We start from the raw sequence: 24,055 nt of genomic DNA, 5'->3' as shown, positions 1-24,055 counted from the left end.
CAGAGCTGCCTTCCCAGTGGATGGGGAGAGTGAATGTCCTCTGGTCAGCCCAGTACTCTGCGCTCCCTCCCAGCATGTACCACTTTCTGATGGGACTGGGGCATGGCATCCCCCCAGACTGGGAGCTTCTCCAGGGCTGTGCCTGGGGCCAACTCATCATCACCCAGTTTTGAGCCACAGGAAATGTTGAGGACGTCAGATGGACAAACAGAGAGCAAGGCTGTATCTCTAGGATGATAAGCATAACCACAGTAATAACAACAGGCGCAGTGGCTCAAGCCTGTAATCCCAGCACTTTGGGAGGCTGGGCAGGTGTATCGCCTTAGGTTAGGAGTTCAAGACTAGCCTGCCCAACATGGTGAAACCACGTCTCTAATAAAAATATAAAAACTAGACAGGTGTGGTGGCAGGTGCCTGTAATCCCAGCTACTTGGGAGGGTGAGGCACGAGAATCACCTGAACCCGGGTGACAGAGGTTGTAGGTAGCTGAGATCGTGCCATTGCACTCCGGCAACAATTGTGAAACTCTGTCTCAAAGAAAGAAAGAAAAAAAAAAAGAAAAAGAAAAAACAACATGAACATCTCAGGTTGATGGGGTATGTGCTGTGCCAGGCACACCTGAACCACACAGAGAAGTGTTAAATAGGACACGGTAGCTGCCCCGTTGAGAGGACTCAATGAAGCAGTGCTTGTGAAACTCTTAGCCGGCCTGGCTCAGGCAATGCCAAGCTCCCAAAGCAGGTGCTCCCTCCCCATCATTAGTGAGCTGGGCTCCACAGCCCACGCTGGGACCCACTCTCATGGCCTCCATCTAGGGCGGAGGGAGGAAAACTAACCCAGCTGTCCCCGGTTTTCTGGGGTGTGACAATTTGAATAAAAAGAAGAAAATAAAAGTCGCCTGTAATCCCAGCACCCAGGGACGATGGCGGGGCTACGAACCACGACGATGCCCTTCTGTTGGGCACCTCCTCTGCGCGGAAGGCGTGACTCCCCTCGTGGCCACTCTCCCTTTCTGTGCTTCTGTTTCCTTTTGGACACCCCCAAGTGCACACATCCTGTCTGCCGAACCTCGTGCTCGGCACCCGATGTGTGTGATTTCACTGAATCCTCAGTGCAGGGACCCCATCTGATGGGTTCTCTTGTTGGACCCCACGCCCAGCACGGTGATACAAAGCAGGTGCTTGGTATGTGCACGCTGCAAGGCCGGTGGTAGGCGGCAGACCAGGAAACTGAGCTCTAAGGGGGATGGGCTTGCCCAGGTCACAGAGCTGGGAAGTATCAGCCAGACCCAGGCGGATCCAAAGTCAGGTTTCCAACACCCTGGGGTGATGGAGCACTGAGGACCTCCCCTGCCCACGGTCTCAGTGCTCCTTGCAGGTGGGGACCCTGGCCCCCGGCCAATCTCTCTCAGAAGTAAAGGATGTGTTTCTGAAAGTCCCTCCCCTCTAAGCTGCCCCTCAACCCATAGGGTCACTTACCAGTTTGAGCGAGAACTTTTGCTTCTGGGGTCCTGAGTCACAGGTGAGGGCGGAGGTGGGTGCAGCTGTGGGGGAACAAACAAGTGAGCAAGGGAAGGTCAGGGTCATTGTCCCCAAACTTCCCAGCAATGAAAACCAGCTCTAGTGCCCTAGTTTCAACAAGGTCAAGTGCACATGGGACAGATGAGGAGAGAGAGACCAAGAAACGCCATGACCTGCTGCTTCCTACTTTCAAACAAGCTTCTTCTCCCTCTTTTTTCTCTCTGTCACTGTCCAGCCATGCCGGAAAGGGCTAATACAGCAGGCCTGAGACTGCTCTCCTGGCAGGGTCTGGGAACCTGGATTCCAGGAGGGCTCCCAGAATCCCCTGACTGACGAGAGGGGCTTGCTGAGCCTGAACTGTTCGTGCAATCACTGTGCTTTCTGTGCAACCCCTGCTTTCCTCTGGGGAACCTGGGATGTGGACACATGTCAGACAGAGAGGGCCACATGACTGCTCCCCAAAAACATCCCTGGGCCCTGAGTGTCTGAGGAGCTTCCGGGTGGACAATTCCCATGTACTGTCGCAGCCTGTGGCTTGGGGAAATAGCTGCATCTTAGGCAGAGTGACCTCATCCAAGGCCACATCCCAGGGTGACCCAGGTCCGATGACTGATTGAAGTGGACATAAAGGCCTGGCCGCCTGGCCCAATGTGGACCTACACTGAAGGACCACTTTTGCTCCAGAACCCTGCAGGGTCGGCTGAGGCCATCACTGGGCTGCATCCCAGCCCTACCTTCCTGTCTGCCCTTCCTGCTTCCTTACCCGCTCCCTGGGTTCTGATCCCTGAGGCAGCTCCCCATAAGCACCCTGCATGCCTGTCCCCCAACAGAGCTGCTTCAGGAGCCCTTGCTGTTCATTTACAGACCCACTCCCATCTCCAGGGCTGTGCTAAGTGTAGGCTTCACATGCATCGTCCCATCTGACAGATGAGAAGAGGACAGAGGCCAGGAAACGCCAGGCTGACCAGGGTTCAAGTACCAGCTCCTCCCTCCCCTCTGTGACTTTGGGCCTCCATTTACATGTCTGTAAGGTGGGAGTGATAAGGCCCACCCTGAGGCTGGCTGCAAGAACTCAACAGGGGGCAGGAGTAAGAGCAGCAGCAGCCAAGTGTGCAGCAAGTCTGTGTCCCCCTCCATGTCCGCTGCTCAGGGAACCCACTAGGCCCGGAGCTCAGCACGGAGCCTGGCACGTCAGGACCGCTTCACAGGCAGCAGCCTTAAAATATCCCCATAACACCAGGGCCCCGCAGCCAGGGAGTGGCAGAGCTGGCTCCACCTGGGTCTAGCTCATCCCCAAGCCCATGAGCTGAGCCATCGTCGCCCGCGCACCCTGATTCATGCTGGTGTCCCTCCTTCCTCCGCTCTCATGGTGCCTACCCTCCCTTCATCATCAACACTGGGATCGTCTAAGATGCTAAGCTAAGGGATAGGGAGGTGATAAAGTCACCCAGAAGTCGTCCTTGTCCTCAAGAAGCTCCAGTGAGCAGGGCTGGGAGCTGGCTCTACACGTTCAAGGCCAAGGGTGCTCTAAGCCCAGTGGGAGAGGGATCCGTTCCCACTGTGGGGAGAGCTTTGGGGGGATCATGCTGGAGTGGGCTGTGACATCATGACCAAGCATCCGCCCCACTCTGGGACCTAGGAATAGAAACAACACCTGTCTCTCAGGGGTTCCATGAAGTCAGTGACAACGCATACATACTTGGCACTTGGAGGCAGGCAGAAAAAGCTGACGATTTGATATAATTTTCCTGCACTGCTTTGCAGATTATAAAAAGCTTTTCTCTTTCACTTTTCTAACTGGCCCTGCTGCCGGCAGTCCGGAAAGCTAGGTGGGGAATTTGCATTGTAGAGGGAACCAAGGGAGGCCAGACAGGAAACGGGGGCTTGGCCAAGGACCCCTGCAGAGATGGGCCACAAGCCCAGGTCTCTAGACTCTGTGATCTACGGTGGCAGATCCAGGCTGTTGCTTGACAGAAACCTGACACCTGGAAAATCTCTACGTGTGCCAAACGGAGACTGAGGTGTGGCAGGCAGGCAGGTGGGGGCCTCCCCTTGCCAAAGGTCAGTGATACTGAACTTGGAGCAGGAGCCCTGTTCTGGGGCCCATCCTAACCGTAACGATAGGCAGCGTTACACAACGCTGGCTGTTTTCCCGGGAAGACGCTACTCATTTCATTCTCCTGACTGCGGCCCTGTGAGGTCAGCAGCATTACTATCTCCCCTCTGCAGATGAGGAAACTGAGGCACAGGGTCATGATGTCATTTGAAAGGTCAAGTGACAGGTGGCCAGCAGAGGCAGCCTGGCCCACCACTGAGCCAGCCTCCAGAAGGAACCTGCATTGTCAACACCTAAACTTTGTACCTAGTGATATTGGACTTCTGGTCTCCAGAACTGCAGGAAAATGAGTATGTGCTGTGTTAAACCACTCACTGCAGTTAACCTGCTACAGTGGCCGTAGGAAACCAACACAAGTCCCACTTTCCATCCACGAAGGCAGAGGCTGCGGACGGCAGCGTGTGCCTGCGCCTGAGTTGCTGCTCACGGCAGCTCTCCTAAGTGCACCACAGTGAGCAGCCACGGGGATTCACGTGACTCACGACGGACGGTGGCTCTCCCACAGAGCTCCGGGGAGGCCCGGGAGTATGACACTATAACTCAGTACGGGACAGACAGAAAAGAGTTGATAAAGTGCTTAGAGCACGGCGCAGAGAGTGGGATAAAAGGGTCCACTGCTCGAATAACCCTAATGATTCAGCTTGTTCTTGTTTTACTGTTACTGCTTTAAACTACGGGACATACAACATACACCATCTCTTCCTGACTGGGGCAAACTGGTGGAAGGAAAAGGTGATTTGCCCTGGGGTGATGCCACCTGATGGTGGTGCGTCCCCAAATGCAAGCTCCACATCAGCAGGGCCTCCGCCAGCCCCGCTTTCCCCTGCACTGTCTGTGCTGGCATTGCGGCCAGGCACACAGTAGGCGCTGCTTACGGATGCGCCGGGTAGCCGGGCGCGGTGGCTCACACCTGTAAGCCCAGCACTTTGGGTGCCCGAGGCAGGAGGATGGCTTGAGACCAAGAGTTTGAGACCAGCCTGGCCAACACAGTGAGACCCTGTCTTAAAAAAAAAAAAAATAAATAAATAAGTAAATAAATAAAGGGATCTGCTGAAGGAATGGATGGCTCAGGCAGGCTGGGCACTGGGGTTTGCTATTTTTATCAAACAACCTGAGTCATAAAACGCAAAACCAAAACTACACTGGCCCAGAGTAGCCCCTTCCTGTACTTCCACTGTGGGTTTCTGGGAAGCGCAAGCATGTTTTCTCCTCTTGGGAGCTCCCGGCCCTGTGTGTTTTCCTCTCCTTCTCCCTCTTCCTTCCCTGCCCTCTCACCGCAATCTCTTTCTCGCTGTAGGTTTTCATCCCTCTCCCTGTCTCCTGCCTCTGTGCTCCTCAGCCTCTCATTCCTTCTCACCCTGATTCCTTTCTCCCCACCCTCTCCTTTTCCTTTCTCTCCCTTTCTTGGGAGAAGCCAGAGTGCCTGGGTTCAAATCCCAGCTCTACCACTTCTGGGCTGTGTGCCCTTGGCCAAGAAGCTTCCCCTCTCTGTGCCCCAGTTGTAGGACGGGGTAATACGGGTGCCTCTCTCATGGCGTGGCTGGCAGCATTATGTGGGTAAGACACAGAGAGTTCCCAAAGTGTCTGGCATGGCATCCCGCCTGTAATTCCAGCACTTTAAGAGGCTGAGGTGGGAGGATCGCTTGAGCCCCGCAGTTTGAGACCAGCCTGGGCAACACAGCAAGACTGTTTCTATTAAAAAAAAAAAAAAAAGTTTAAAAATTAGCCTGGCATGGTGGTGCGTGCCTGTAGTCCAAGATACTCAGAAGGCTGAGGTAGGAGAATCACTTGAGCCTGGAAGGTTGAGGCTGCGGTGGGCCGTGACTGCACAAATGCACTCCAGCCCAGGCGACGAGGCAAGACCCAATCTCTTGAAAATAAAAGTACCGGCACAGGCGAGTGCTCCCTAGGTGCCAGACACAGCCCTCTTTCTCCTGCTCCTGCCTGGTCTTGGTCCCGCTCTCTCCCCTCTCCCTCACCTTTCCTGGCCCTGCCTATCTGTCTCTCCATTATTAACTCTGCCTACCTCTGCCTGGGAAGGTCCGTGTACAGTTTTCCAAGCTCTTGGCCTCCAACTCCTGTCGTCAACAGCCCCAGCAGACAGGAGACAAGGCGTCCTCTCACTTTTCCAGTGAAGGACATCAAGGCCCAGAGTGCCTGAGCTGTTTGCTGGGGCTCCCTCAGTGTGTTGGAGCCAAGTCAGGCTCAGCTTCGGGGCTGTCTGAAACACTGGCTGTCCCACCCACCTGCCCAGACTCCAAGACAGGGATGGCCAACAGGAGGCTCAAAACTGCCCACAGGCTTGTCTGGCCGGTGGGCCCTCCTAAATCAAAGATTTCCTATCAAAGTCCAGGTTGCAAGCTCTTCCTTGAAAACTTGGAAGACTTGGAGCCCAGAGCCTGGCTAATAATTCACACCTCTGGGATCCATGTTCCTCATGTATAAAATGGGGATAGTGAGAGTACCGACATCCTACGGCTGTGGTGAGAATTTAGCAAACCTCTGTCCATCAAATAATCTGTAAGCAAACATTGATAGCAGCATTACTCAGCACAGCCCAAAGTGGAAATAATCCAAACGCCCGACAACCACTAAGCAGATAAGCCACACAGGGTATTCCCATACAGAGGAATATCCTGCAGCCGTAAAAGGAGTGTGGCAGTGACACGTCACAGCACAGACGCACCTGGGGCACACACTGCTGAGTGAGGGATGCCAGACACAGGGGGCCACACAGTATAGGATTCCGCCTCTGTGAACTTGCCCCACAAGGGGCAAGTCCATGAGGCAGAAAGGAGGTTAGTGGCTGCCAGTGGATTGGAGGACAGAGGAATGGGAGTGATGGCTGAAAGGTACTGGGTTTCTTTTCGGGGTGGTAGAAAGGCCCTGGAATTAGACAGCGATGATGGTTGCGTAATACTGTGAATATTGTAAAAGCCATTCAGTTGTACCCTTTAAAAGAATTTTCGTGGTGGCTCACGCCTATAATCCCAGCACTTTGGGAAGCCGAGAGAGGTGGATCACTTGAGGTCAGCAGTTCAAGACCAGCTTGGCCAACATGATAAAAACCCATCTCTACTAAAAATGTGAAAACAAACAAAACTTAGCTGAGTATGGTGGCATGTGCCTATAATCTCAGCTACTCAGGAGGCTAAGCAAGAGAATCGCTTGAACCCAGGAGGCAGAGGTTGCAATGAGCTGAGATTGCACCAGTGCACTCCAGCCTGGGTGACAGAGCAAGACTCCCTCTCAAAATAGTAACAATTAAAAAAATAACTTTAATGTAAGTTTTATCTCAATTAAAAAGCTCCACAAATAAAAGAAAGGAAAAGACAAACCCATGTAAAGTGCTTCAAACAGGGCTGGCCTTGCATAAGCACTCAGTATTTAGTACAATTAATAGCAGTACTACCGCCATGGCTATTTTCCTCATTGTGACAGAGTCTGCGCTTCAGCCTCATGTCTCCCTCGTCCCCTTCCATCCCACCCTGGGCGAGCGGATGAGCAAGCCTGGGTGCTTCCTCCTTTGGTGTCTGCATTCAGGAGACTCAAACCACGCATGGCGTCGGCCCGTGTACAGGAACCCTCACCCCAGCCCCACCGCCAACCACAATGGAAACACCTGGCCAGTCTCCTTTCCTCACTCTCAGGGCATTTCAGATCCGTGTGGGGGGCCTGCCCTGCTCTCCACAGAGCCCCCTGTTACGTAAGCAATAAAACTCTCATATCCGCTTGGTGTGTGTGTTGACATCGTCAGGCTCAATGTTTGAACTAAATTTTAGGTGGGGGTCCATCCTCTCTGCACGCTGGCCACAACAAGCGTCCTTAACACGCAGCCCCTGGGCCTGCGCCCCCTACGTGACAACAGCAGGCGGGGCGAGGAGGGGCACACTTCACACGGGGCACATGCTTTCCGACCAGCCGCAGTCCCTACCACTCCCCACTGCCTTACCCTAGCCTGCTGCACTTCTTCCCACTATTGCCCGGCCCTGCAGGTGGGTAGGTGTAGAGTCCTAGGTCTAAGAGAAAGTTGCCTAGTGGCAGGTCCGCAGCAAGGGATGTGGCTTCCATTCCCATTCTCAGAAAGTCCCCCTCCAAGTGCTGACATGACCCAGCCCCTGTCCGTCCATGGACAGAGGGTACCTTCATAGAGAATTCCCTGGTCGTCCCTGGTCTGGAGGGACATCAGCTTCCACTGTCGCCCATTCTTGTCTGTCAGCACTGTCCCTGTGGGCAAAGCTGCAAGTGAGGTGGTCACCCGGCTCCGCTTCAGCGTCTGAGGGCTCCGCTTTAGTGACTGAGGATTCTGCTTCAGCGTCTGAGGGCTCTGCCTGGTTTTCTGAGGGCTGCACCTGGTCACCTGAGGGCTCTGCCTGGTCTTCTGAGGGCTGCACCTGGTCACCTGAGGGCTCTTCCTGGTCTTCTGAGGGCTCTTCCTGGTCTTCTGAGGGCTGCTTTTGGGGGTTGGGGGTCTGCTCCCAAGGCCTGCAGGAGGATGGTAAGATAAAGCAAAAGCGCCAACCAAAAGAGAAAAGTTCGATGAGAGTGAAATAGCACACAAAATACTATTCCTTTATGAATTCGTTCATTCAGCAAACACTTCCTGGGACCTTCTATGGGTCAGGCTTTGTGTGATGATGTTGGGGCCCCAGACAGGAGCCAGACCTGCATCCTTCTCTCAGAAGTGCCCAGTTTGGTGGAGAAGTCTGTTCTAGACACAGCCAGTCAGATTTGAGTCTGAGACAGGGCAGTACAGACAGATATTAGGGACCAAAAGAGAAAGAGATTCTGACTGGAGAAGTCAGGGTAGGCTTCTTGGAGGAAGGGATGCTGGATGAGTAGAAGTTTGCCTGGAAAAAAAGGATATTCTAGATGTTTACCCAAAAACATCCTGCAAAAGGACTCAGTCCTGACACAGAAAAGGGCTGAGAAATTTGTTAGACTGAAGCCCTGCCCTGGAAGGGCTCCTAGACTGGCAAGAGAACGAGGCAGGTGGGGTGGGAGATAGCCTTGGACACAGAAAAAGACATCACTTACCATTCCTCCCACCTACCATCCCCTAAAGGCATGTAATGGCAGGAGGCCTCTGGGGCCCAGAGGATAAGGAGGAGCAAAGGGGGTACCTCATACTGCAACTGTGGCTGTGGCTTCAGATCCAGGGGCCCAGTAAATATACACCTGAGTTGTGCTTGGTCCCTGCTGGCAAAGGGTCCCCAGTCCAGAAAGTGAGGCTGGAAGGGATGTGGAGCCAAGAGTGACATACGCTCCAATGAGGGCAGCAGCAGGCACTGGGGGGCACCAGACAGAGAAGCTGGGGAGAGGCTCTGGCGGGCATGAGGAGATCTGGATGTAAGCCTATAGCACCCAAGAGAGGCTTCCTAGAGAACAGACCGGCTGAGTGGCAGTATGCCAGGCCAAGAAGGAAGGTGAGAGTACCCTGGGCTGAGGGAACAGACTTAGCAAAGACCAAGGTTAATCCCCAAAAGTGAGTTTTCTGGGCAAAGACTGTGTTGAGGGCTAAAGCAGGAACCAGGCCACACAGATGCCAGGCTGAAGAGCTTGGCCTGCGGGTGCTAGGAACAGCAGGGGGCTGTGTGCAGGGAGGAGCTGGGGCAGCTCTGGGTGCCAGAAGACCCATGTGGGGCCATGTTGAAGCAGACTGGAGGGGGAGATGGGAGGCTGGGGGAGATGCTGGGGTGAGTGAGAGTCATGCAGGGCTAGGTGACGTCTGAGCCAGGGCTACGGCAGTTTTGTCCCAAACATCGTCAGATGATCTAACTTGGTCCCACTTAGAGTCAGGCCAGATTGACCTTAACTCTTACCTTTGGATCTCTCAGAGGAACTCGGGGTATCTTCAGACTCAGAACTGTCACCATCTGAGAAGGGAGGTGGAGAGGTGACAGAGCTGGACCATTTCACCTTCTTGGGAGAGATTTCAAAACTGGAGTTCAGCTCTCTCTTTGAGCCTAAAGAAAGGCAGACAAAATGCAGGCTGGAGTTACAAAGGCCCTCTGCAGGCACCATAGGACCTGGAGCCCTGAGGCTATATTCAGCTATGCTCTTCTCTTTGGCCCTCAAGACCAATTCTTGCTTCTTCTACCATGTGAATATCTAAGCAAACTGTTCCTTTTAGTTATTCTCTCCTTCCTAGGTCTTAGCCTCTCTTGCATCTTCCAGCATTTTGCCACTCTGTGTCTTCTTCCACAAAATTTCTTTATACATATGTATTTTTGAGATGGAGTCTCACTCTGCTGTCCAGGCTGGAGTGCAGTGGTGTGATCTGGGCTCACTGCAACCTCTGCTTCTTGGGTTCAAGCAATTCTCCTGCCTTGGCCTCCTAGCAGCTGGGATTACAGTTGTGCACCAACACACCCAGCTAAGTTTTGTGTTTTTAGTAGAGACAGGCTTCCCTGTGTTGGCCAGACTGGTCTTCAACTCCTGACCGCAAGTGATCTGCCCACCTTATCCTCCCAAAGTGCTGGCATTCCAGGCATGAGCTACCATGCCTGGCCTCTTCCTCGTAATTTCTTAAAATCTATCTTCCAGTTAACTAAATCTCCCTTTAGCTATATCTTGCCTGCTGTTTAAACCACCCATTTAGTTTCTGATTACAATGATTATATATCACACATACACACACATATATATATATAAACATACAATGATTGTATATACACACACACAATCATTAGAGGTTTTACTTCATTCCTTCTCTTATCTGCCTATGCAACTTTAACTTACTCTTTCATTGTACTTTCAATTTGTTATTTTCTTTCTTTCTTTTTTTTTTTTTTAAAGATGGAGTCTCACTTTGTTGCCAGGCTGGAGTGCAGTGGTGCGATCTTGGCTCACTGCAACCTCCGCTTCCCAGGTTCAAGCAGTTCTCAGCCTCCTGAGTAGCTGGGACCACAGGAGCGTGCCACCATGCCCAGCTAATTTTTGTATTTTTAGTAGAGATGGGGTTTCACCATGTTGGCCAGGACAGTCTCGATCTCTTGACCTTGTGATCCACCTGCCTCGGCCTCCCAAAGTGCTGGGCCTAGAGGCGTGAGCAACCATGCCTGGCCTACTTTATTTCTTTAAATGTATCAAACATGCTTTGTAAATATTCTCATCTATTAATTCTAAGGTCTGTGGTCTTGGCAGGTCTGATTCCGTAATTTGTTGTTTCTGCTGACTCTCAGGGTGGCTTATTTTCTGGCATCCTTGTAAATAAACCAAGACTGGTACTCACGTTCCTTGGACATTCCCTGAGGTTTGTCTTTAAAGAATGTTTTCCAAGAGAAGATTTGTTTATATCAGGCAGGGAGGGACACCCACATCTCACCACTTTAAGTTAAATGCTCAGCTTGCATTTTGGGGGACCACACAAATCAGTGTGAATTCTGGCCCCAAACTGGTGAGAACGTAAATTCTTGGTTAGGAATTCTCAAAGAAGGCTGGGCGTGGTGGCTCGCGCCTATAATCTCAGCACTTTGGGAGGCCGAGGCGGGTGGATCACCTGAGGTCAGGAGTTTGAGACCAGGTTGGCCAACATGGTGAAATCCTGTCTCTACCAAAAAAATATAAAAATTAGCCAGGTGTGGTGGCGGATGCCTGTAATCCCAGCTACTTGGAAGCTGAGGCAGGAGAATTGCTTTAACTCAGGAGGTGGAGGTTGCAGTGAGCCAAGATCACACCACTGCACTCTAGCCTGGGTGACAGAAAGAGACTGTATCTCAAAAAAAAAGGAATCCTCAAAGAAGACATTCCACCTTTTTTTTTAAACCACCACCAAAGGCTGACAAATGCCTCTACCAATTTTCTCTGTGGAACAATTACTTTCACTGCAGTTTGCCCACTGAAGAGCCCCAGATTTAAGAGGAGGTTTCCAATTGCAACTCCTGCAACTGCTAAGGCCCTAAGATTTGTCTCTGGTACCCCAATAAAACCCAGGCTCCAGGTCAACAGTAAACAGCCCCAGCACAAGTAACACCAACACAGCACTGTGGTCTCTGTTTTCCTATTGTTTCTCATCCCCATGGATTCCCCTTAGTTTCCTACCACTTAGCTCTATGTTTTAAAAAGACATTTTTATGTTTTATTCAACATATTTGGGCACACTGAACTACAAGGAGTTTTTATTATCATCTGGTCTGCCATATTGCTAAAAACAAATGTCCTTTCTTTTTAGTTGACACTGACCAACTCAGCCAGCACGGCTGGTCCCAGGACATCCAACACAGGATGAGCATCCCAAATCCAGAAATCTGAAACGCAAAATGCTCCAAAATCTAAAATTTTTTGAGTGTCAACAGGATGCTCAAAGGAAATTTCACTGGGCTACTGTGGATTCCGGAATTTTTTTTTCTTTTTTTACATCGAGTCTTGCTCTGTTGCCCAGGCTGGAGTGCAGTGACACGATCTTGGCTCACTGCAACCTCTGCCTCCTGGGTTCAAGCGATTCTACTGTTTCAGCCTCCCAAGTAGCTGGGATTACAGGTGTTCCCCACTATACCCAGCTAATTTTTGTATTTTTAGTACAGATGGGGTTTCAGCTTCTTGGCCAGGCTGGTCTCGAACTCCTGACCTCAAGTGATCTGCCTGCCTCAGCCTTTCAAAGTGCTGGGATTATAGGCATGAGCCACCATGCCTGGCCAGATTTCAGATTTTTAAATCAGGGATGATCAACCAGTAAGTGTAATGCAAATATTCCAAAATCTGAAACACTTCTGGTCCTGATCATTTTGGATAAGGGATACTCAACCTGCAGATGCCAAGTAGGCAGGCTGCACACACGTCTCCTCCAAGCAGGGAAGGAGTCCAGGCTGGCAGGAGATGGAAATGAAGGGGCTGTCAACACAGAGATGGTGTTCAAAGCCATGAGGACAGTAAGAGGCCAAGAGACTGAGGGTAGACAGAGTGGTCCAGTCCCGAGGCCTGAGCTCCTTCAGTATCAGGAGAGGGTCAGGCAGGCTGCAAAGGCGTCCTCCGTCCCGAGACACACATGTGCATGCACCTCATCCCCTCTGCAGGAACAGGCTCAAAGCTCTGGTTCTTACCTTGGAAGGATGACACACGTGGCTTGATAAACGTCTGGGACACTACATGCACCTCTACAGGCAAAGAATGTCCACAGTAGGGGCAGAATTTGAACGCTGCTTGGATATTTTTGCCACAGTCTGGACAGAAGGAGATCATGCTACGAAACAGAATGAACAAGCACAAAGTGAAGCGGGATGGCTGGGGGTCCGTGGCAGTATTGTGGGAGGACTGCTCTTCAACACAGGGTGTGTGCAGGTGGCACGGCCAGGGTCTTCCACTATGTGTGTGATGTTCACTTCTTAAAACGTATGATAGGAATGGGAGAGAGAGTCAATGTTCCCCAAATATCCATATGCTGCCCTGTACTTCCCAGGTTCCCCTGCAGTGAGGTAGGGGCCACATGACTAATACTGGCCAATGGGGTATGAGTAGTGTCATCTCATGGCTGAGGCAGTTAGGAGTCAGAGGACCTCCTCTGCCTCCCCGTCCACCTTCAGGGATGGCCCTGGAGGCCACAGCTCCCAACTGACATAGCAATGAGATGAAGGAGGGCTGCCTGGTCCACACTGGAACCTCATGGTCAACAAATACAATTCTGTTGTATTGAGCTGCCAAACTTTTAGGGTTTATTTGTCACTGCAGCACAGCCTATTCTATCCTGACTAATTTAGAGAATGATGGGTGTTCACATTACTCTTTATGCTTTGCATCTCTCTATTTTCTGATACTTTGTAAAAGTCCAAATTACATGCTGAGCCTATGACAAAGGAGGATATGGAAGAATTCAGCCAGTGAAGAAGAGAAAATCAACAAGGATGAAGTACAACAGGCAGTTTGTATTGCCCTTCATTACGGCAGTGCTATCTGTAATGAGCATCTTACAAACAGCGGCAAAGCGCTGGGCTCAGTGGCTCACACCTGTAATCCCAGCACTTTGGGAGGCCAAGGAGGGCAGATCACCCGAGGTCAGGAGTTCAAGACCAGTCTGTCTGACATGGTGAAACCTTGTCTATACTAAAAATACAAAAAAATTAGCCAGGTGTAGTGGTGCACGCCTGTAATCCCAGCTACTCGGGAGGCTGAGACAGGAAAGTCAGTTGAACTCAGGAGGTGGAGGTTGTAGTGAGCCAAGATCGTGTCATTGCACTCCAGCCTGGATAAAAAGAGTGAAAATTCTGTCTTAAACAAACAAAACGAATAGCAGCAATAACAACAAAAAGGGCCATTTCTTTGTTCTGATAGTCTAAGGCTTAGTGTACATTAGCAATTAAAAGTGAAACTATCAGTTGGGCACAGTGGCTCACGCCTGTAATCCCAGCACTTCGGGAGGCTGAGGTGGGCGCATCATCTGAGGTCAGGAGTTTGAGACCAGCCTGACCAACATGAAGAAACCCTGTCTCTACAAAAATACAAAATTAGCCAGGTGTGGTGGCAGGAGCCTGTAATCCCAGCTACTCAGGAGGCTGAGGCAGGAGAGTTGCTTCAACTCGGGAGGTGGAGGTTTCGGTGAGCCGAGGTTGTGACACTGTACTCCAGCCTGGGCAACAAGAGCGAAACTCTGCCTCAAAAAANAAAAAAAAAAAAAAAAAAAGAAAAAAAAGGAAAGTGAAACTATAGAAATAGAAGTTAATATAAATATGTGCTTGTGATTTAATTTCACCTTGAAAGAGAAAATTCTTTAATTTTTTTAGAGACGAGGGTCTCACTCTGTCACCAGGTGGGAGTGCAGTGGCATGATCATGGCTCACTGCAGCCTCAAACTCCTGGGCTCAAGCAATCTTCCCAGGTAGCTGGGACTACAGGTGTGTGCCACCACGCTTGACTAATTTTTATTTTTATTTTGTAGAGATAGGGGTCTCACTATGTTGCCCAGGCTAGTCTGGAACTCCTGGCCTCCAGCAAGCCTCCTGCCTCAGCCTCCCAAAAGTGCTGGGATCATAGGCATGAGATACCATCCCGGCTGCAAGAGACCATTCTGATGAAACCCTTTTCCTTTATTTACTGTAAAGGCCAGCTTCTGTTACAAATGCAAACACTGGAGTCCATAAGATCACAGGTTTGGCTCCAAGCTGCCAGATGTGAATCCCACATCTGCCACATGCTGGGCAAACTACTTAATCTCTCTGTGCCACAGTCCACCCCACTATAAAATGGGGCTTCTCCCAGCACCTATCTGACAGAATGGCCGTTGAGGTCTAAATGAATACATTTACATGAGGTGCTGAGAACAGGGCCTGGCGCACAGAAAGCCTTTTATGTCAGTGGTTGCTGTGACCACATCATGCCCTGGACCCCAGTTACTATATTACAGTCATTGATATTTCTGTTCTTCCCTTTCTTCTTCGATAGGAAGTTCTGAGGTTCTCAGCCTATTTCCTCTAGGTACTGACTTCTGAAATTCTAGAGCTTGTGCTTCAAAACCACTGGCCATCTCATCAGCTAGTGAAGAAATCTCAGCCACATGAGGATAGACAGGGTCCTGGATTCCTCTTTCTCGGGCTGTAGAAGAGCAGAAATACTCTGCGGCATAAATCTGCCCGCCTGCTTTTTCAAACAAAGGAGTTGTGTAAGACACCTGGACTGCAAAGGCTGTCGGTCAAGTATCTTTTGCCCTCTAGAAAGTCAGTCGTTCTGACTGGTTGTGTAACTTAGTGATGTGCTGTCCTGGTAATAATATGTAAAAGAGCATCTCTGTCTTCTCAAAGGTATAAATACTGGTGAGCATTTTTGTTAAGCTAGAGGTCTCACTGCCTCTTCTTCCCTTTCTCCCAGGCAAACCTGGGTGTTGACACTGGTGTCACAAGATCAAAATTGCCTAGATATACCCAATAAATATATATACCTACTATGTACCCATGCAAATTAAAAATTAAAAATTAATTTTTTGAGACAGGGTCTCCTTCTGTCGCCTAGGCTGGAGTGCAATGGCGTGATTTCAGCTCACTGCAACCTCTGCCTCCTGGGTTCAAGCTATTCTCCTGCCTCAGTCTCCAGAATAGCTGGGATTATAGGTGTGAGCCACTAGGCCTAGCAAGTTAAAAAAAACTTTTTTTTTAATTGCCTAGAGGCTGGTGCCTGGAGAGTTGGATTAGAAAGAATGTGTGATTACATTAAACCACTAAGATTTGGAAGTTGCTTGTTACTGAAACCTAGCCTACACAGACTTTGCTATACTTCTTTTTTATTTTTTAGCAACAGGGTCCCACTCTGTCACTCAGGCTGGAGTGCAATGGCACAATCATGGCTCACTGCAGCCTCGACCTCTTGGGCTCAGGCCACCCTCTCACCTCAGCCTCCCAAGTAGCTGGGACTACAGGCATGTGCCACCATGGCTTTTTTTTTTTTTTTTTTTTTTTTTAAACTTTTTGTAGAGACGGGGTCTCGGTATGTTCCCCAGGCTGGTCTCGAACTCCTGAGCTCAGGCAATATTCCTGCCTTGGCCTCCCAAAGTACTGGGATTACAGGTGTGAACCACCATGCCTGGTCTAGATTTCTTAAGTGAACACAGGCTTTGTTTAGAAATCTGTGATGGTTTTATTTATTTATTCTGAGACAGAGTTTTGCTCTGTCACCCAGCCTGGAGTGCAGTGGCACGATTTTGGCTCACTATAACATCCGCCTCCTAGGTTCAAGGGATTTTCCTGCCTCAGCGTCCTGCGTAGCTGGGACTACAGGTACGTGCTACCACACCCAGCTAATTTTTTTTTCTGAGATGGAGTTTTGCTCTTGTTGCCCAGGCTGGAGTGCAGTGGCGCGATCTCAGCACACTGCAACCTCCGCCTCCTAGGTTGAAGCGATTCTCTTAGGACTACAGGTGTGCACCACCACACCTAGCTAATTTTTATATTTTTCGTAGAGATGGGGTTTCACCATGTTGGCCAAGCTGGTTTCAAACTCCTGACCTCAAATGATCTACCTACCTTTGCCTCCCAAAGTACTAGAATCACAGGCGTGAGCCTGGCAGAAATCTGTGCCCGTTTTAAATGGCTTCATGTTAAGTGGAATTTCCCCAGATGCTGGCTGCCCTTGGATACAGACGCCTCCAGGATGCAGCGAGTGTCTAAACAGGTGAGCCCTGCCATATCCATGACAACGTTCCTTCTAGGAGTGCAGGTGGCCAGCAGCAACCCAGAGAGACAAGCAGGAGCCAGCTGCTGGTGGGAAAAAGGAAAAAGGCCTTGAGAGGTTGTGCCCAAGGGATAATACCTTTATGAGGTCACAGCCTGGCCCTTGGATTTACTGGGCTGGAAACTCCATCTTGACAGCAACCTGTAAGTGAACAAAAGTGGAGAGGCTGATTCATGCTTTCACATAGCAACGAAAGGTAACAGCTAATGTTTACTGAGCACTGGCCATGTGGCCAGCATGTGCCAAATCCATTTGTTCATTCATTCACTCATTCATCTGTTCTATAATTATTTACTGAGTTTCCAGTTTACGCCAGCCACCGTGCAAATAGCAGCAAAGGAAACAACACAGCCTCTGCCCTCAGGAAGCTTGTGTTCTGGTGGGAGAAGAGAAGCTAACAAACAAATGAGCAAGGAACTGCTGAACAGGTCAGATGGAGACAGTGCTATGGAGGACAATAAAGTACCACAGGAGAAAACAGGATGCCACAGAGGGCGGCGGGTCACCATTCACACAGGGTGGTTAAGGAGGGCCTTGCCCAGAGGGAGACATCTGAACAGAGACCCAAAGGAAACCAGGAAGCAAGTCTTCAATACCTGGGAAGGAGTCCCCCAGGCAGAGAGCTTTCTATGCATTATCCTATTTAGTCTATACTACAGTCCAGGAGGCAGGTTCCAGAATTATCACGACTTCACTGGAGAGCATGGCATTTGTATTTTCGAAAGCGGGCCACACCGGTATTTCCAAACCTGTGTGCTTTTTGGAACCCTGTCACCCCTCCTCCCAGGAGTCAGGGTGTCTGTTTGACCCCCTGTGGATCTGGGCAGAGCTGTGACTGCTTCTACCGACAGAGGACGGGCAGAAGTAAGGCCAGACGACTTCCAAGGCTGGGTCATAAAAAACAACTTGCACCTGGCTGGCTTGCTCGGAATGCTCACCCATGGAGCCCAGTTTCCATGCCATGAGGCAGCCTCAAGTAGCCCAGGCAGAGAAATCACTCGGAGAGGCTCAGGAGGAGAGGTACTGAGGCCCGCAGGCAACAGCCAGCGTCAGCTGCTGCATATGTGAGTGGGCAAGTCCTCAGGCCACTGAGACCCCAGGCTTCGCCTTCCTGCTAAGCCACAGGCATCAGGGAGCAGAAACAGGCCACCCCACTGTGCTCACTCTGAATTCCTGGCACACAGGATCCATGGGCACAACAAATGGTGGTTCTACATCCCTGAATTGGGGGATAATTCGTCCTCTGGACTTAGTAACCAGAACAGGGGGCAGGCAGTCCTGGCTGCACAGAGGTTAAGTCACTTAATTAATGACAGCTCTCGTTTTGTGACAGTTCAGTACGTGCGGATCACTGTGCTAAGTTCTTGGGAGGTATTATCTACAGAACCTTCAGTCACCCTCTTCAAGGTAAGAATGATTTCCGAGAAGCAGAGGCTCAGAGAGAAAACGACTTGCTCAAGGCCGCACAGCTCTAAAGAGGCAAGGCAGGCACATGATTTTGTTTAATCTTTCCCTCCACTCTGTGAGGTAGGGATGGTCATCCCATCTTTGAAAGCTACAAAATGATGCACAAACAGGTGAAAATTCTCCTTCCCCCAGACCCGACTCCGCTCACCTAGAAAACGATGGTGACGGGGCTGAAATACAGAGCCCTGAGCCCCAAAGTCCACATTCTTTTTCTTTCTTTCTTTTTTTTTTTTTTGAGACGAAGTTTCACTCTTATTGCCTAGCTGGAGTGCAATGGCATGATCTTGGCTCACTGTAACTCCCGCCTCCCAGTTTCAAGCAATTCTGCCTCTGCTTCCCGAGTAGCTGGGATTACAGGCGCACACCACCATGCCCAGCTAATTTTTGTATTTTTTTTTTAGTAAAGATGGGGTTTCACCATATTGGCTAGGCTGGTCTCCAACTCCTAACCTTGTGATCTGCTTGCCTCGGCCTCCCAAAGTGCTGGGATTACAGGTGTGAGTTACTGCGCTTGGCCACGCCCATGTTCTTAACCTGGTGCCAATTTATACAATGAAAATGCACACCTGGACTGTGTTCCTGGGGCAGCAGGTCAGAATATTCTTGCAGATTTGAATCTGGAAGCTGATGCTGGGTGTGGAATCAGGCCAAGAGGGTTTTTAACCATGTGCCAACCCTGGTTCTGACATCCTGCTCCTAGCCTGGTCTAGGCCACCATCCCTCCCTGTGCTACTGTAGCAGCTTCCTAACTAGACTTCTGGCTTCTACGCTTGCCCCTACAATCTATTTTCAATCTAGTAGCTAGAGGGATCCATTTAAAATCTAAATCAGACCCTGGCCCTGTCCTTCCTCTACTCAAAACCATATGGAGGGCTGGGCACAGTGGCTCATGCCTGTAATCCCAGCACTTTGGGAGGCCAAGGCAAGTGGATCACTTGAGGTCAGGAGTTCCAGGCCAGCCTGGCCAACATGGTGAAAACCCATCTCAACTAAAAAAAAGAAACACAAAAGAAAATCAGCAAAAGAAATTACATGGTGGTGGGCACCTGTAATCCCAGCTACTCAGGAGGCTTTGGCACGAGATTCACTTGAACCCGGGAGACGGAGGCTGCCATGAGCTGAGATCGCACCACTGCACTCCAGCCTGGGTGACAGACCGAGACTCCATCTCAAAAATAAATAAATAAATAAAATCTAAGACCCTGTCCCTCCTTTACTCAAAACCGTATGGTGGATTTCATTTTAGACAGAATCAAAGCCAAAATTCCTACCATGGCCCAGGAGTCTCTACATGAGTTGCCATTTCCCTGTCCCCTCGCTGGCCTCTCCCACCATCTCCCCTTGTTCACTCTGAGCCAGCCATGCTAGCTTCCATGCTTTTCCCCAGTTGTGACACAAACATTTCTTCCCCAAGACCTTTACGCTTGCTATTCCAACTGCCTGGAATGCTGTCCCCCCCAGAGTGCACACAGGTGACTCCCTCACCACCATCTTCAGCTCTCTGTCAAATGTCACCTTCTCAGAGACCTTCTTGGACATCATTTTACTGGTTTTTTTTTTTTTTTTTGTAGACGAAGTTTCCCTCTTTTTGCCCAGGCTGGAGTGCAGTAGCACAATCTTGGCTCACTGCAACCTGTGCTTCCCAGGTTCAAGCGATTCTCCTGCCTCAGCCTCCCATGTAGCTGGGATTACAGGTGCCTGCCACCACACCTGGCTAATTTTGTATTTTTAGTAGAGACGGGGTTTCACCATGTTGGCCGGGATGGTCTTGAACTCCTGACCTCAGGTGATCCGCCCTCCTCAGCCTCCCAAAGCACTGGGATTACAGGTGCGTGCCGCTGCACCTGGCCTATTAGTAAAATGACAGCATTTTACTAATAGCATGTTTTATCCTTCTTACCTTGCTTTATTTTTCCTCACAGTACTTGTCACTGCCTGACTTACTCTGACTTACTAGAACGTAAGCTTCACAATGGTGGGGACTTTTGTCTGCCTTGTTTGCCACAGTGTGCCTACAGCCTCAAACAGGCCTGGCACAGAGCAAATGCTGGGTCTACGTTTACAGAGTGAATAAATCATTGTCTTCTTTGCAGAAGAAAACCTGCCAAGAAGGCAGAGGGGCCCCCAGCTGTGTCAGCATACATCCATCCTTCAGGGGAAGTCTAGACATTGAGCAGGAGACTTCAAGCTCAGGGCCAGAATTATCTAGCTGGATGGTCCTTAAATAGACCTGCCACTTAGAAGCAGATAGTATAGGGGTTAAGAGGATAAATTTGGGACATAATCTGCCTGTTTGGATCTTGCTTCTGCCACATATTGTGTGATGGTGGGCAATAAAAATTTTTTTCTCTTTTGGGACAGAGTCTCGCTGTGTCACCCAGGCTGGAGAGCAGTGGCACAATCTCAGCTTACCTGCAGCCTTCCTGGGTTCAAGCAACTCTCCTGCCTCCACTTCCCAAATAGCTGGGATTACAGGCGCATGCCACCATGCCTGGCCAATTTTTGTATTTTTAGTAGAGATCTGGTTTCACCATGTTGGCTCCTGACCTTGTGACCCACTCATCTTGGCCTCCCAAAGGAGGGATTACAGGCATGAGCCACCGTGCCTGGCCTTGCTGTTGCCCAGGATAGAGTGAAGTGACTCTGTCTTAGCTCACTGTAATCTCCACCTTCTGGGCTCAAGCGATCCTCCCACCTCAGCCTCCCAAGTAGCTGGGATCACAGTTGCAGACCACCTTGCCCAGCTAATTTATTTCCAATTTTTGAAAAACACCTCTTTGCCTGTTCCTCCATTTGCAAACTGAGAACAGCGGCAGTTACCTCTTGAATTTTGAAGTTTAAGGTACCTGACACATATTGTACATCTGATTAACATTAGCACCACAACTGATTCGGTTCCATCAATTTCTAGCCAGTGAATTCCTCCCCCAGAACTTTCACACATGCAGTAGTTCCCTTGGCCAGGAACGTGCTTCCCACCACTTTCCCCTGTGGCTTATTCTTTCATTCAGGTCTCAGCCTAAGAGTTCTTCCCTGACCACCTTATATAAACTGCATTCCCTAGCCACTTTTCTCTCTCCCTTCCCCTTTCCTCCTTAATTTTTCTCCTTAGCACTTAATGCATCTAACATATATTGACAATTCCTTTTTCCAATCACCTGGTGCCAGCTGTGTTTCAAAGTTCAGAATTTTGAAGGTTTTGTAACATTTTTATTTTATTTACTTAGTTTGAGATGGAGTCCCGCTCTGTCACCCAGGCTGGAGCACAGTGGTGTGATCTCAGCTCACTGCAACCTCTGCCTCTTGGGTTCAAGCGATTCTCATGCCTCAGCCTCCAGAGTAGCTGGGGTTACAGGCGTGCGCCCATGCCTAGCTAATATTTTTGTATTTTTTTGTAGAAGTGGGGCTTCATTATGCTGGCCAGGCTGGTCTGGAACTCCTGAACCCAGGTGACCCTCCTGCCTCGGTCTCCTTAAGGGCGGGGATTACAGGCAGGAGCTACTGCACCAAGCCAAACTCCTTGGATTTTAGAACCTATTACATATTACAACACTGGTGGGTTCCAGGGCAACTCTCCATAAGCAGGTATGTGATTTACACAACAATATCTTAAAAATTCTAAATAGTCACACATCAGTTCGGAGTGGGTATTGCCAGCAAACAAGTTCAAAGCCAGGTGAGGCTGGGCTACCAAGTAAGTTGCCAAACAGAGAAAAAAACCTTTCAGGTTTTACAACGTTTTGGATTTTAAAGTTATAGATAAGGGATTGCAGACCTGCAAATATTTTTTAACACTTCTTTTTCAGTGTCTGGCATCCCCAGCCACCATGAGAATGTGAATTAGCTGGGGCAGGATTTTTGTTTTAGACACGACTATAACATGGGCTTGAACGGTGCCTATTAGCCTAGGCATTCCAACGTAGCAATATCGGTGGCACGGAGCCTTCCGTATAGTACATGCTCAATAAAAGTAGATGCAAAAAAGAAAGGAGTCTCAGAGTGCTGAAGTCACCTACGCAATGGCCAGTTCATCACTCGAAACCCAAGGCTCCAACCCTCAGACCAGTCTTTATTCATCCATTTATTTGACTTATTCAACAAATGTTTACTTAACAGCTGCTATGTGACCACTACCAGTATAGTGTTCCTCCTACACTTCGGGAGATAGCACAGCAAAAAGGCTAAAGGTCAGACCCCACCCCAGTGCAAGTGGAACGGTTGCCTAGGCGACAGAGCCTCCCTTCGGTCGCACCTCCCATAGAAACCAAGAGACGACGAGCTGCCCAGGAGGAGCAGCAGTCAAACTTCCCAAAAACCCCACCCAATTCCGCCGTAGCCTTGCCCAACACGAAGCCCGCTCAAGAGCAGGCCAGTGAATCCCCCGACCCGGAACCGCCCTCATCCCGAACCGCGACCGCGACCGCGGGGGCCCCCGCCTCCCACAAAGGTTCAGGCTGACGTCATAGGCACCCTGGCCGAGCTGCGGCCAGGAGGTCGGGGGACGTCCCGCCGCTCGGCCTCGCCTCCCCTCACCTCTGTACTTCGGGACGGGAGTGGGATTCTAGGCTTCCGCGGCCTGACCCTCGGATCCCCCGCAGTTACCAGGACTCACCTTCTCTGTTGGCCCGCGGAAACTTCCGCTGGGCGGAAAGCGCTGCGCGCGCATCCTGAGTCTGATGCGCCCGCGCAGGCGCCGCCGACTTCCCGGCGGCGACCGGCTTCACCTACCTAGGAACTCCATTTCCCAGATGCCTTCGCGGCAGGCCCGCCCTCTGATTCCACACGGAGAGGTAATTATTTCCTCATTGTTCATCCCCCCCACCCCCCCACCCCACTCCGTTCTGGCCGCTTTGGAACGTTTCTGGTTCTACTGCGCATGTGTCTATGTGAAGCCAATCGGAATGCACCGTGAGCCCTTCTCAACTCCGCCCCTTCCATGCGTTTTCTCAGATATCCCGTCTCAACGCGTTTCCATGGCAACCCACTGCTTGCTCTTCGGAAGAGGGGAAGACTCCCAGTCTTCTAGGAAAGGCAAAAGCCTAATTAAATGATTCTTTAACAAGGTAAAAAAACTGGACTACAAACCCAGGCGGCTTGGTTCTGATTCTGTTTGTACTCTACTCCCAGAGTGCTAAGCGTGGTCTCTAGGCTGAAGAAGCGGGAGGAGATGGGAAGGCGAACGAAGTCGGCCGCGCAGCCCTGTGGGAAATAGAGTCCTGGCGCTGGCGCGGAGGATCCTGGGTGGAGCCTCTCAAAGAAACTATACGCGCACCGGAAGTCGATGCGAGGAGGCGCGTGTGAGGGGAGTTGAGTCGTTCGCTCCCTCGAGGCTGAGGTTGCGTCTGTTGACGCGGCCGACGACAATCCTGAGGTACAGAGACGCTGGGGTTGGGGTCGCCGAGGGCCTTGCAGGCTCGATCCTTTCTGAGAGGTGACGGATGCTAGTGGGGGCGACTTTGGCAATGGTTGCGTCTCCTGGGGCGGCGGCGGTTGTCTGGGTGGAGGCGTGAACCGCCTTTCAGAGTCCGCTAAAGGGCCGCCGGCGCGGTGGCTCACCCTTGTAACCCCAGCACTTTGGGAGGCCGAGGCGGGCGGATCACTTGAGATCAGGAGTTAAAAGACGATCCTGGCTCGAACCCCGTCACTCCTAAAAATTGTAACCCCAGGTGCTGGAGGGGCTCAGGTAGGAGAATCGCTCGAACCCGGGAGGCAGAGGTTGCGGTGAGCCGAGATCGTGCCGCTGCAGTCCATCCTGGGCAACAGAGTGAGACTGCCTCTGGAAAGAAAGAAAGAGAGGGGG

General features: G+C 50.7%; 2 protein-coding genes across 15 annotated transcripts in view; one reads left to right on the top strand and one right to left on the bottom strand.

The window, feature by feature from the left end:
- The window catches only part of VRK3 (VRK serine/threonine kinase 3), a 49,504-nt gene extending 26,066 nt beyond the window's left edge, over window positions 1-23,438 (bottom strand). For 2 of the 9 annotated variants that reach the window (XM_017512556.2, XM_037732814.1), the window contains exons 1-7: window positions 22,789-23,226; window positions 16,867-16,929; window positions 12,678-12,817; window positions 9,459-9,602; window positions 7,997-8,121; window positions 7,780-7,912; window positions 1,479-1,543 (exon numbers count right to left, since the gene is read on the bottom strand). In XM_017512556.2, the coding sequence (XP_017368045.1) occupies window positions 1,479-1,543; window positions 7,780-7,912; window positions 7,997-8,121; window positions 9,459-9,602; window positions 12,678-12,816 (606 nt within the window). In that variant the 5' untranslated portion in view covers window position 12,817; window positions 16,867-16,929; window positions 22,789-23,226. Of the gene's footprint in view, window positions 1-1,478; window positions 1,544-7,779; window positions 7,923-7,964; window positions 8,122-9,458; window positions 9,603-12,677; window positions 12,818-16,866; window positions 16,930-19,770; window positions 19,782-22,788; window positions 23,227-23,340 lie in introns of those variants that run through there. The other 7 variants (XM_017512554.2, XM_037732815.1, XM_017512555.2 and 4 more) reach the window with 5 other exon arrangements.
- Window positions 23,200-24,055, top strand: part of ZNF473 (zinc finger protein 473) — a 17,628-nt gene continuing 16,772 nt past the window's right edge. For 2 of the 6 annotated variants that reach the window (XM_017512541.2, XM_017512539.2), the window contains exon 1: window positions 23,521-23,626. The gene's annotated coding sequence lies outside the window, so the exon portion shown is untranslated. Of the gene's footprint in view, window positions 23,319-23,458; window positions 23,627-24,055 lie in introns of those variants that run through there. The other 4 variants (XM_037732808.1, XM_017512542.2, XM_017512538.2 and 1 more) reach the window with 4 other exon arrangements.

Source organism: Cebus imitator, unplaced genomic scaffold (assembly GCF_001604975.1).
Source record: "Cebus imitator isolate Cc_AM_T3 unplaced genomic scaffold, Cebus_imitator-1.0 Scaffold473, whole genome shotgun sequence".
Lineage (NCBI taxonomy): Eukaryota > Metazoa > Chordata > Mammalia > Primates > Cebidae > Cebus > Cebus imitator.
The sequence above is the reverse complement of the archived record's forward strand: the minus strand, read 5'-3'. Positions and strand labels throughout refer to the sequence as shown.